Here is a 12,305-nt window from a genome sequence, read left to right on the forward strand (position 1 = left end):
TTAACTGTGGCTCTGTTCACTCTCCCAAACAAGGAAATCAGTTTTGCCTCAGCTGCTTTGTGAACTCAGCTTGCATCCTCCGCCACAGGGCAAAGAGGTGAGGTGGCCATTTAACAGGAAACGGGATATGGAGACTTCTAACCTTCTGTCGAGAGGTTTTCTTCTTTGCTTTTACTTCCTTGCCTTTCCACTTTAAAGCGGGCATCACAACGGTGCTATTTTCAAAAAAGCACCTGGACTTTCTTGCTTTGCTTTGAAGATGTTTCGCTTCTCATCCAAGAAGCTTCTTCAGCTCTGACTGGATGGTCACTTCTTGGATGGGAAGCGAAACGTCTTCAAAGCAAAACAAGGAAGTCCAGTTGCTTTTTTGAAAAAAGCACCTTTGGGACCTGGATGACAGTGAATCTCCATAGACATTTAAAGTGAGCAGTTAAAAAAAGAGAACACTGGCAATTCTAGAAGCCCTTGACTGATTTTACAAGGAAAGCAACTGAAAGCAGAATGAAGCTGTCCAGCCCAGACCCAAAGTTGTTCCCAGTTTAGTGAGAAAATCTGTTAAATGGCTGCTGAAGCAGAGAAAATACCCCATGAAAAAATTCCTACAAGCTCTAAAGGAAGATTTTAGCTACCACACAGTAAAAAAAATCAGGGATACTCCATCTCGGGTTAGATGAAATAGTGCAGAATTTGTCACAGGCATCTGAAGAACATAAGCAAAAGACAAATGAACCGAAGTTTCAGTGGCAAAGGACAGAAGATGGAAGGCCAACCTACCTTTTTTGATTGTGTGGATCTCCAGAGGCTTCAACCCAAGTTTAGCTCGAAGTTTACTATCGGGAGAGAGAGAGAGGGAGAAAAAAGCAACAAAATGCATGTAATTTTGTGTACTCGTTGTTGAACCAGACAACAGAATCTCTGTGGGGTCCCTGGTGCTTCCTGAGTTGGGTTGTTTTCTTGAAAACATTTCATTTCCCAACAAGGTAACACCATCAGTGCTAGGAGGAGGTGGGGTTTCATCAAACACATGCACAAAGCGAACCGGTAGTAAAGCCAGTTAGAACCCGCCACTGCCTTCAAACACTGATGATGTTCCTTAGTTGGGTCATGAAATGTCTTCAAGGAAACAATCAAGCTCAGAGAGCATCAAGGACACCCACAGTCCTTCTCCTCTCCTCCGCAAACCCCAGTTCTAGCATTGATGATGTTACCTAGTTGGGTCATGAAATGTCTGCAAGGAACCAACCAACCTCAGAGAGCACCAAGGACCCACAATCCTCCTCTTGTCCTAAACCTACCCTCCCTTCTAGCACTCATGATGTTCCCTAGTTGGGTCAGGAAATGCTTGCAAGAAAACCACCAAGCTCAGAGAGCACCAAGGACCCCCCAGTTCAACCTTGACCTACGAATCTTCTCTTCTATTGGAACAGAATCTCATCAGCAGATGAAGACAGATCTCAAGGTGACTAAAGGAGCTAGTCAGACTTTTTTTTTTTATAAAAAAGTAACAGATTTCTGTGAGAAAATCCAAGACCATTCTTACGGTCTTTCAGGAAAAGGATTGAGCTTGGAGGTGGGAAGTACCGTATTTTTTGGATTATAAAACAGCCTAAGGACGCTAGCCAGATGAATTCTTGGTAGGCAGATTTTCCCCCCATTTTCCTCCTCAAAAACTAAGCTGCATCTTATACTCCGGTCGGCAGCCGCTTTTCCGAAGTGCAGATAAGCAGCCTCTGCTCCCCTCTTCTCTTCCTCCCATTGCCACCAACTGCACCCCAGACTGACCCATTCCTGAAGCCCCATGTGGATTTGCTGCCAGCCTGATCCCCGCAGCCCCCGTAAGCTTGCAGAGAATTTAGCTACAAGAAGGATGCCAGAGATATAAACCTGGTGGAATGCCAATTTCCCAATGAATTTAATTCACTCACTTTGTCTCCTCAATGCTGAGCGAAGCGTCTCCTCCGGAGGATGACTTTGAGCTAACAGCTATTTGGGAATGAAAACAGGAAGTGAAATTAGTCAGCACCCAGTAAGTGAGTTGTGAGTTGGCAACTATCTCATGGTGGGTTTTTTGCATAACTTGATCCCCAAAACAATCAGATTTCAGTTTCTTTTGGGAGTTTTGAGAATGAGCTAGTCTGAAGAGAAAACCACAATGCTTGCACAGTTGGCACCTTGGATACATCCACCAAGGAAACCATTCTGAAACAGATGTCCTACCTGAGGAATTACAATGCAATTTGAATATTCAATTTTAAAGGCTAGGAATATTCTCAGTTCAGCAACCTCTTCCACAGTTTAATTAATTTAATTTATCAGCACACCAGTTTTGATTGCACGCACTGATTTGCTCAAATCCACTTTGGCTGTCAATTTAGATCTTGCAGTATAAGCTGGAATTTTCGCAGCACGGAATGTTTTAAGCTGACAAAGGCAAACTCAGGGATGAAAATAGGTCCCACCCCAAAAAAACAGGACTGGGGAAGGGTGGGAGGGACTTTACAACCCGTGGACATGGCTGGCTCAGGAATTCTGGGAATTGCAGTCCACTATTATTTATTTATTTATTTATTTATTTATTTATTTATTTATTTATTTATTTATTTATTGAATTTGTATACCGCCCTACTCCCGAAGGACTCAGGGCGGTGAACAGCCATGGAATAAAACATATAAATACAAAATTTAAAACAGATTAAAACAAATTAAATAATTTGGCTGAACAAATTTAAAACCCCAATAGTTTTAAAACCAAATTTAAAATTTCCATTTAAAAAGGGGAGAGACTTAGGTCAGGCCGGCTTGATGAAATAGGAAGGTCTTGAGCGCGCGACGGAAGGTGCGCAGATCCGGGATCCTCCGTATCTCCGGGGGGAGCTCATTCCAGATGGTAGGTGCCCCCACAGAGAAGGCTCTCCCCCTGGGGGCCGCCAGTCGACATTGTTTGGCGACGGCACCCGGAGGAGCCCCTCTCTATGGGAGCGTACTGGTTGATGGGAGGCTATTGGTGGTAGCAGGTGGTCCTGTAAATAACCAGGTCCTAAGCCATGGAGCGCTCTAAAGGTGGTAACCAAAACCTTGAAGCGCACCCGGAAGACCACCGGGAGCCAGTGCAGCTCGCGCAGGAGAGGTGTTACATGGGAGCGCCACGTCGTTCCCGTCACCACCCGCGCGGCCACACTCTGCGCCAGTTGGAGCCTCCAAGTGCTCCTCAAGGGGAGCCCCATGTAGAGAGCGTTACAATAGTCCAGGCGGGAGGTGACGAGGGCATGAGTGACTGTGCGTAAGGAGTCCCGATCTAGAAAGGGACACAACTGGCGAATCAGGCGAACCTGATGAAAAATCCTCCCGGTCACGGCCGTCACATGCTCTTCTAAAGACAGCCGTGAGTCCAAGAGGACACCCAAGTTGCGAGCCCTTTCCGTGGGGGCCAATGATTCGCCCCCAATAGTCAGCGATGGTGTCAACTGACTATATCGGGACATCGGAAACCACAGCCACTCGGTCTTGGATGGGTTGAGCCTGAGCCTGTTCCTCCCCATCCAGATCCGTACGGCCTCCAGGCACCGGGACATCACTTCAAGGGCATCGTTGGGGTGGCCGGGGGTGGAGATGTACAGCTGGGTGTCGTCAGCGTACTGATGGTACTCCACCCCGAAACCACGGATGATCTCACCCAGAGGCTTCACATAAATGTTGAACAAAAGGGGCGAGAGGACCAATCCTTGTGGCACCCCACATATAAGGGGCCTCGGGGTCGACCTCTGCCCCCTCATCAACAGACTGCGACCGGTCGGAGGGAAAGGAGGAGAACCACCGTAGTACGGTACCTCCCACCCCCAACTCTTCCAACCGGTGCAGCATGATACCATGGTCGATGGTATCAAAAGCCGCTGAGAGATCTAACAGGACCAGGACAGAGGAGCACCCCCTGTCCGGAGCCCTCCAGAGATCATCCACCAACGCGACCAATGCCGTTTCCGTGCTGTACCCAGGCCTGAAGCCTGACTGGAACGGATCTAGATACGTCGTTTCATCCAGGTACTGGGGGAGCTGTCGCGCAAGCACACTCTCAACAACCTTCGCCACAAAGCGGAGTTTGGAGACTGGACGATAGTTAGCCAATACTGCCGGGTCCAGGGAAGGCTTCTTGAGGAGAGGTCTCACCACCACCTCTTTCAAGGCGGCGGGAAAGACACCCTCGCCCAATGAAGCAGTTATAATCCCCTGGAGCCAGCCTCGTGTCATCTCCCGTCCCAAAGGAGCCATAGTTGCCCACCCCTTTTCTTCCCTCAACTGCCTTTGAGCACAGCCTCAATGACTTAAAACCACTTTCCCATTATGGGATTTGGCTCATGGGAGAAAATGAGTATTTGCCACCATCATTTTTAATGCAAAAACAATTTTTTAAAAAAGAATTACAGTAGAATGAGCTGGGTGGGACCTTGGAGGTCTTCTAGTCCAGCCCCCTGCTCAAGTAGGAGAACCTATGCTATTTTAGATAAGTGACTGTCTAGACTCTTCTTAAAAACATCCAGTGTTGGAGCACCCACGATTTCTGGAGGCAATTTAATTTAACATAGCAATAGCATTTAGACTTATATAAATGCTTTCCAGCCCTCTCTAAGCAGTTTACAGAGTCAGCCTTTTGCCCCCAACAATCTGGGTCCTCATTTTACCCGCCTGGGAAGGATGGAAGGCTGAGTCAACCTTGAAATTTAATTTAATATAGTGTACAACAGAGACAAGTGCAGACAGTCCTTGACCTATGACCACAATTGAGCCCAAAATGTCTGTTGCTAAGTAAGACTGTTGCTAAGTGAGTTTTTCCCCATTTTACAACCTTGCTTGCCGCAGTTGTTAAGCGAATTACTGCAGCTGTAACGTTAGTAAAACGGCTGTTAAGTGAATCAGGCTTCCCACATTGACTTTGCTTGTCAGAAGGCCGCAAAAGGGGATCACTTGACCGCCCACCCCCTCCCCTGGAGATACTGCGACCGTCATAAGTACACGCCAATTGCCAAGCGTCCAAATTTTGACCATGGGGATGCTGCAAAGTCATGTGAAAGACGGTCGTAAATCACTTTTTTTCAGTGCCGTGGTAACAGTCACCGAACAAACTATTTGTACCTTGAGGACTACCTGTAACCAGAGGTGGTAATCAGCAGTTTGTACTGGTTAAGCTGAACCGGTAGCGGAAATCGCGTGTGAGCCCGCCCACCTGCCCCGGCTCTGTGCCATCTATTGAGGCACGTTTTTGAGGCCGGGCGCAGGTGTGGAAGGCGTGCAAGTGCACCGAACTGGTGGTAAGAATATTGGAAACCCAAAGCTGCCTGTAACATCCTGGAATATTTACAGATAGTTCAACTCCTGTTAACCTCCAAATCAGAGGTCTTCAAACTTCAAGCTACGCTGATTGGAGAATTCTGGGAGTTGAAGTCCACAAGTCTTAACGCTGCCAAGTTTGAAGACCTCTGCTCCAGATTAATCTGGCTCGTTCAAAATTCAGGAATTCTGTGGAAAATGGGAGCATAAATCCTCTGATTTATTTATTTATTTATTACATGTATTTATATGCCACCATTCTCCCGAAGGACTCAGGGTGGCGAACACAAGTTACGAAACAAGTACAATAAAATCATTATTTAATCCAAATAATTAATTAGTAGTAAATAATAAAGCTCGGAATCAGTCTCAGCCTATTTATTTGAAAAGCCAAGTCTTCAAGTCCCAGCCATCCGGAGCTCAGTAGGTAATTCATTCCAGAGGGTGGGAGAACCCACAGAGAACGCCCTACCCCTGGGCACAGCAAGGCGGCATTGGCTCACCGTCGGAACCCTGAGGAGAGCGGCCCTATGTGAGCGAACAGGACGGTGAGAGGCAGGCAGGCAGAAGGTCATGCAAATATCCCGGACGTAAATCATGAAGGGCCTTATAGGTGAGGACTAGCACCTTGAAGTGGACCCAGAGAACCACTGGTAACCAGTGCAGCTCACTTAGGAGGAGTGTTATATGGGAGTAACGAGGAGCTCCAGTAAAAACCCGTGCGGCTGCATTCTGGATCAGCTGGAGTCTCCGGGTGCATCTCAGGGGCAGGCCCATGTAGAGGGAATTGCAGTAATCCAAGTGGGAAGTAACCAGGGCATGAGTGACTGTGCGAAGGTCATCTCAGTCCAGGAAAGGGCGCAATTGGCGCACCAGGCGAACCTGTGCGAAGGCCTCCCTGGTCACAGCCATTAGATGGTCTTCTAGGGACAGCCGAGCATCCAGGAGGTCACCCAAGTTGCGAGCCCTATCAACGGGTGCAAGTTTTTCCCCATCTATCAAAAGTGATGGAGCCTCTGAAACCCGAGATGCCGGCATCCACAGCCACTCAGTCTTAGAGGGATTGAGTTTGAGTCTGTTTCTGCCCATCCAGGCTCGTACCTCCTCCAGGCAACGGGACATCACGGAAAGGGCATCTCTGGGCTGGTCTGGGTGGAGATGTCTAATTGGGTATCATCAGCATATTGATGATATCTCACTCGAAAGCCATCATAAATCCTCTGATGCCACCTGTCTGAAGTCAGAAGCGAGTCCTTGTGCATTTCCTGGGAAAAGAAGGGGAGGGAGAGCCCTCTGGCATCCCAAGTGCCAGGCACTTACATCCTGGTCAATAATTCATGAGCATCTTTGCACACAAAGGCATAATGGAGTCTCCTCTAAGATAATGGAGGCTCCCAAGAGCTTGTCTCAGGGGGAGAAAAGCGAGGCTTCAGCAAGTAGCTGGAGAAAGACGACTCGGCTGCTTTCAATAGGATTTGCAGAAATAAATCCATTTGGAAAGCTTGCAACTCAATATGTTGTGGGAACTCAACTAAGTCCTGGATAGTAAGGACTTTAAGGCTAAGCAGGTGGTGTGAACCTGGGATCCGAAGGAAATACAAGAAGTCCTCGACTCACACAATGGCAATTGAGCCCCAAATTTATGTTGCTAAATGAAACATTTGTGAAATGAAATTTCAGGCCCTTGGGGCTGCCCTGGAAACAGCAAAGGACCAGCCTGTGGTACCTCTGCCAGTGGAAACAGAGCCCAGGAGGCTGCGAACTGCCCTCCCGAGCTCTGTTTTCGGTGGCAGAGGGTTGCAAGAGGCAGTTGCAGCTGAAAATGGAGCTCGGGAACTCGTTTCTGCTGGCAGAGCACTTGGCCCACCACAGGCACCCACGACACAGGTGACATCGAGCTGGCCACGCCCACTCCAGCCACATCCACCCCGAGTTCAAACACAACCCAGATGCGGCCCTCAATGAAATTGAGTTTGACACCCCTGATGCACAATGACTCCGAGCAGTGTACAGCAATTAAAAGCCACAATTAAAAGCCACAAAGCCACAAAGAAAAATCATGGAGTGTGTGGAAATGGATAAGCTTACGAAGGAGATACAAAAAAAAGAGGAAACAGAACACTACCTAGTCTGGGAGAGATGGTTTAAATGGTTGGAGGAAAAGGGAAAAAAGGACATGGAAAGATTAACTAACGGTTGAATTATGAGGAGAAATATAAGAACAAATGGGAAGAAACAAAAATTGTGGAAAGGAAATTGGGGACACGTTTATGTCTAATGTAAATAAAACAATTAGAATAATAAAATATATTATAGTGGTATATATTAGAAATATATGTGTAAAAGATATACTAGGATAAGAGAGAGAAAATGTATAAGTATGGATTACCGATGTGAAATTGTTAAAAAGAAGAAAGGGTTAATATTTCTTTTTTTTTTTTTTAAAAAAGCCACAATTAAAACTCCCCACCAACCTCACCTGCCTCTTTCAAACAAGCCAGTTGATTGGCTCCGTATCAACCGTGTATGAGTGTGTCTGTGTGCGTTCATAAATCTGCTGACAGAGCACGGTGGGGGCCATCTTATCTCTGGGGGAGGGACATGCCAGAGGGAGGGAGCCACTATGGTGAGGACCCTCTTTTCTTGCCCTATGAGATGTGTTTCTTTAATAGGGGGGACCCTCAAGGCATCCTGCCTTTGTGCTCAGGTGAGCCAGGCCTAGAGGCAATTCCTCAAATAACCTGGCCCCAAGACACATAGGGCAGGGGTGTCAAACTCACAGCCCATAGGCCAGATGCGTCATGCGCTGGCCACGCCCACCCATTTTAGCGAAGGGGGGGGAATCGCGATATGTCATGTGACGATGTGAGTTTGACACCCTGGATGTAAGTAGGGCTTTAAAAGTGATAAATCAGCACCTTAAATTGTACCCAGAAGCAAACTGGCAACCAGGGTGGATAAAAATCAATGATTATTTTTTACAAAAAAATAAAAAAAATCAGATTTTTTAAAAAATTAAATCAGATTTTTTTTATTTTAATCAAATTTATTTTAATAAAATGCTTTTTAGAGTAAAAATATTTAAAGAATAGTTTTCTATTTAAGATACATTAATAATTTAGTTTATTCAGCATGAAATGGAGCTTAGTTATGTAGCATGAGGCTGCATATTCTGCAAAATTTACAACTCATTCAATGAATCCAAACTCTGCAAGCTAAATAGGAAACCTTAATTTTGTTTGCAAATAATAATATTAAAGATTCTAGGTATCAGCAAGAATGAGTCCTTACATTTAAAGAGCACCTGTCATTTCAGATCCATCATGGCGGTGCCTGTTAGTGGGCATCCACTCACCTGCTGCCTGCCATGTGATGCCCTCAGCTTGTTGTGTCACTGCCACAACACCCGCTGTCCCATTAAAGTGAATGGGACTGTTGGTGAGTCAAATCAAGCCTTTTTACTAGTGATTTAAGTCACAATTTAAATCGTGACTTAAATCAACTTGATTTAAATTTAAATTGGTTGCTGGCAACCAATACAGCTCCCTCTAAAGAAGTGCAAATTTGGGACTCGCAAAAAACTATGCCAGATGCTGCATTTTGAGCCAACTGAAGCTTCCGGATACTCTTCAAGGGCAGCCCCAGGTAGAGGGCATTATAATAGTCCAAATGAGAGATCATGGACCTATTGGCCCAGCTAAGAGTTACAGCTAAAGCACTTTCACCAGGCCTCGTATGCACGAGAACATTTTTCTCCGTGAGTCAGCCAATTCATTCATGCGTCAGCACCACCGGAGAGCAGTCAAATCAACATATGCAAAGCAGTTAACAATTATACCTGACCAGAAAAATGGCAAGCAACTTTCTTGCAATTGCAGTTCCTAATGATGCCTTAGGGCGGGGATCCCCAAACTTGGCAACTTTTAAGACTTGTGGAGTTCAACTCCCAGAATTCCTCAGCCAGTGCAATCTGGGAGTTGAAGTTCACGAGTCTTAAAGTTGCCAAGCTTGGGGTCCCTGTTGCCATGGGGCAACCCCTAAATCTTTCTTCCATCAGCCACTTTTTGATCTATCTATTCATTGCTGATTCTCAGCCATTGATCCTCTTGCTTTCCAAATAATAATAATAATCATCACAAAGAGCAAACGCAAGAAAAAAGTCATTCTCACAGCTTTGAAATCAGGGGAGGGTAGAGCAGCTGCAGCCCTCCCCAAGGAGCAAGGCTGGCCGGGGAATTCTGAGAGTTGAAGTCCATCATCTTAAGGTTGCCAAAGATGAGGAAAAAGGGCTGTAGGCAGTGCTTCATAGGGCACCAACAGAAGAGGGCCATCAATCTAATAAATCACACACAGGTAGTCCTTGACTTACAGCAGGTCGCATAGTGAACGTTCAAAGTTACAACGGAGCTGGAAAAAGTGACTTATGACCTTTTTCACACTTACGACCATTGTGACATCACCATGGTCCCGTGATCAAAATTAAGACACTTGGCAACTGATTTGTATTTACAATGGTTGCAGTTTCCTGGGGGTCATATGATCTGCCTTTGCGACCTCCTGGCAAGGGAAGTCAGTGGGGGAAGCCAGATTCATTTAAAAAATCATGCTATTAACTTAACAATTGCATTGATTCACTTAACAACTGGGGCAAATTAACAAATGTCTCACTTAGCAGAAATGGTGGGCTCCATTGTGGTCGGAAGTTGAGGACTACCTGTATAACCGATGACAATTCCAATCATCCCTCGAGGCAAAGCAACACTAACACACAAGCCATTTGGATAGGTACAACAATTCGTTTAGTGACCATTTGAAGTTGCAATGGCGTTGAAATGACTTCTGACTGTTTTTCACAGTTACCACTGTTGCAGCATCTACATGATCAGGTGATCAAAACTCACGACATTTAGCAACTGACTCATGCAGTGTCCCGGGATCTTGTGATCCCATTTTGTAATCACCTGAGAAACTAGATTCACTGAACAACCAGGTTATTGACTCATCAACGGCAGTGATTCACTTTACGACAGTGGCAGAAAAGGTCGTAAAACAGGGCAAGACTCAACTTATCCACTGTCTCGCTTAAGGATCAAAACGTTGGGCTCAATTGTGACCTTAAGAGGAGGATTGCCGATACTCCCTGCCCGTTCACGTCACCCCTGCGAGGTAGGCCGCCCCCCACTCTTCCCCCTCCAGAGTCGCACCTGCGCCCTCGTGGCCCTCCTCCCGCTTCTCTCTCTGGCTCCGCCGCCCCGTCTCGCCGTCCTGCCCGGCGGCGGCGCTGCTGCGGCTGCCCCGGGCGGAGGAAGAGGAGGCGGCCTCATCCCCGCCGCCGCCCCGCCGCCCGCTCCGTTCGCCCCGGCTCCGGCTCCTCTTGCTCCGCCGTTCGCTGCCGCCGCCTCCGCCGCCGCGGTGCTTGTGCTTCTTGTGCTCCCGGTGGCGGGACGAGGAGGAGGACGCGGCGCCGGCCGCCGAGGAAGACGAGGCCGCGGGCGGCGCGGAGTCTTCGGTGGCCTCGCTGCGGTCGCGGTGCCGCTTGGAAGAGCCCATTGCGAGAAAATGGCGGCTCCTCCTCCCGCACCCCACACACACACCGCCGAGGACCGCGCAGAACGGCGCTTCCTCGTTGCCGGCAGACCACTTCCGGGGCCAGAGTGCCACTTCCGGTCCGTGCGGAAACGCCTTCCGCCGGCGGTCTTGTTCCCTAAATAATGGGTTCCTACGCAAGGCTTGGTTCCTCTTTTGCTGCCTCTAAGTCTCCGCTGAGTGTTTCGGGGGCAGGCGGGAAGATTTTCTTTAAGAAGGAATGGGATATTAGCCTAATTCCTCCTTCGTTTTCTGTGTTGTTTCTCTGTGTCATATATACGCAATTTATTTTTTTATTTATGTATCTATCTTGTCATGTTTATGTGGTGTAATATTGGAGGTGGTAGCCCTTTAAGAGCTGTATGCAAGAAATTTCACTTTTAATATATGCCAATTAGTGTACATTCAAAGTGACAATAAAGTTATTCTGTTCTGTTCTGTTCCCTTCCCTTATTCTTATTCCATTCCATTCCATTCCATATTTATTCTCTCTTCTCTTCTTTTCTCTGCCTTCTTCTGAATTGAATACATTGAATTCCAACTCTATTGTTCTATTTTCTACTCTGAATCATAGACTCGGCACTGTTTTTTAAAACTTGCCCACTTTAAAATGGACTTCAGTTCCAAGCATGGTGGCTGGGAGATTCTTGGGGGTTGAAATCCATACATCTAAAAGTTGCTAAAGTTAGAAAAACATTGAGGTAGAGGCAAATGACAATAAAGTTTATTTATTTATTTATTTTATTTAAATGGGCTGTGTTGCTGTAATATGATAATCTGCAAAAAAAAAATCTCAGTTCTGAGATTAATGAAAGTTTAGCATTTTCTGACACTGCATCTGCTAACCTTGTACCAGACACAGGTAAAGCTGGTATGTGAATGCAATCTTTGTTTGATTTATGTTCACATTTCATTGGGAGCAAGCATGAACTAATTAGAATGTGAGAGTATATGGTTAATTGAACACCAACAGATGAGAATATTGGCAGCTCAGGGTTGAGCTGTGGGAACATTACTAGTGTTAGAAGGAAGTGGGCTTTACAAAGGGAGAGGAGGAGGACTGTGGGGTCCTTGATTCTCTCAGAGCTTGATGGTTTCCTTGCAGATATTTCATTACCCAACTAGATAACATGAATGCGTACAGGACACCAGAATAAAAATGCGGTTGATTAGTTGGTGCTTTTCAGAAGGCTGTTGAACTCGGCCACTGAAATTTATTTTGAAGGTGAATTTTCACTGGACAGAAGTATAAATTCCACACTCTAATTCTCTTTCCTTTAAATATGTCCAACTAAAGACACAGATGATCTTCATTAATCTTGTTACAGGGTTTTTCCCTCTGTAGGAAGTTAGCACCCATCCCTTTCCTGGAAGAGTGAAATATTTTGGGAAATATG

At 46.4% G+C, this 12,305-nt stretch overlaps 1 protein-coding gene across 1 annotated transcript in view; it reads right to left on the reverse strand.

Moving 5' to 3' along the window:
- Positions 1 to 10,989, reverse strand: part of SART1 (spliceosome associated factor 1, recruiter of U4/U6.U5 tri-snRNP) — a 39,843-nt gene extending 28,854 nt beyond the window's left edge. Inside the window, exons 1-3 of the mRNA XM_034426319.3 lie at positions 10,527 to 10,989; positions 1,926 to 1,983; positions 775 to 830 (exon numbers count right to left, since the gene is read on the reverse strand). Of these exons, the coding sequence (XP_034282210.2) occupies positions 775 to 830; positions 1,926 to 1,983; positions 10,527 to 10,872 (460 nt within the window). The 5' untranslated portion in view covers positions 10,873 to 10,989. The remainder of the gene's footprint in view (positions 1 to 774; positions 831 to 1,925; positions 1,984 to 10,526) is intronic.
- Between the last annotated feature and the right edge of the window lie 1,316 nt (positions 10,990 to 12,305).

Source organism: Pantherophis guttatus, chromosome 18 (assembly GCF_059756535.1).
Source record: "Pantherophis guttatus breed Tessera chromosome 18, ASM5975653v1, whole genome shotgun sequence".
NCBI lineage: Eukaryota > Metazoa > Chordata > Lepidosauria > Squamata > Colubridae > Pantherophis > Pantherophis guttatus.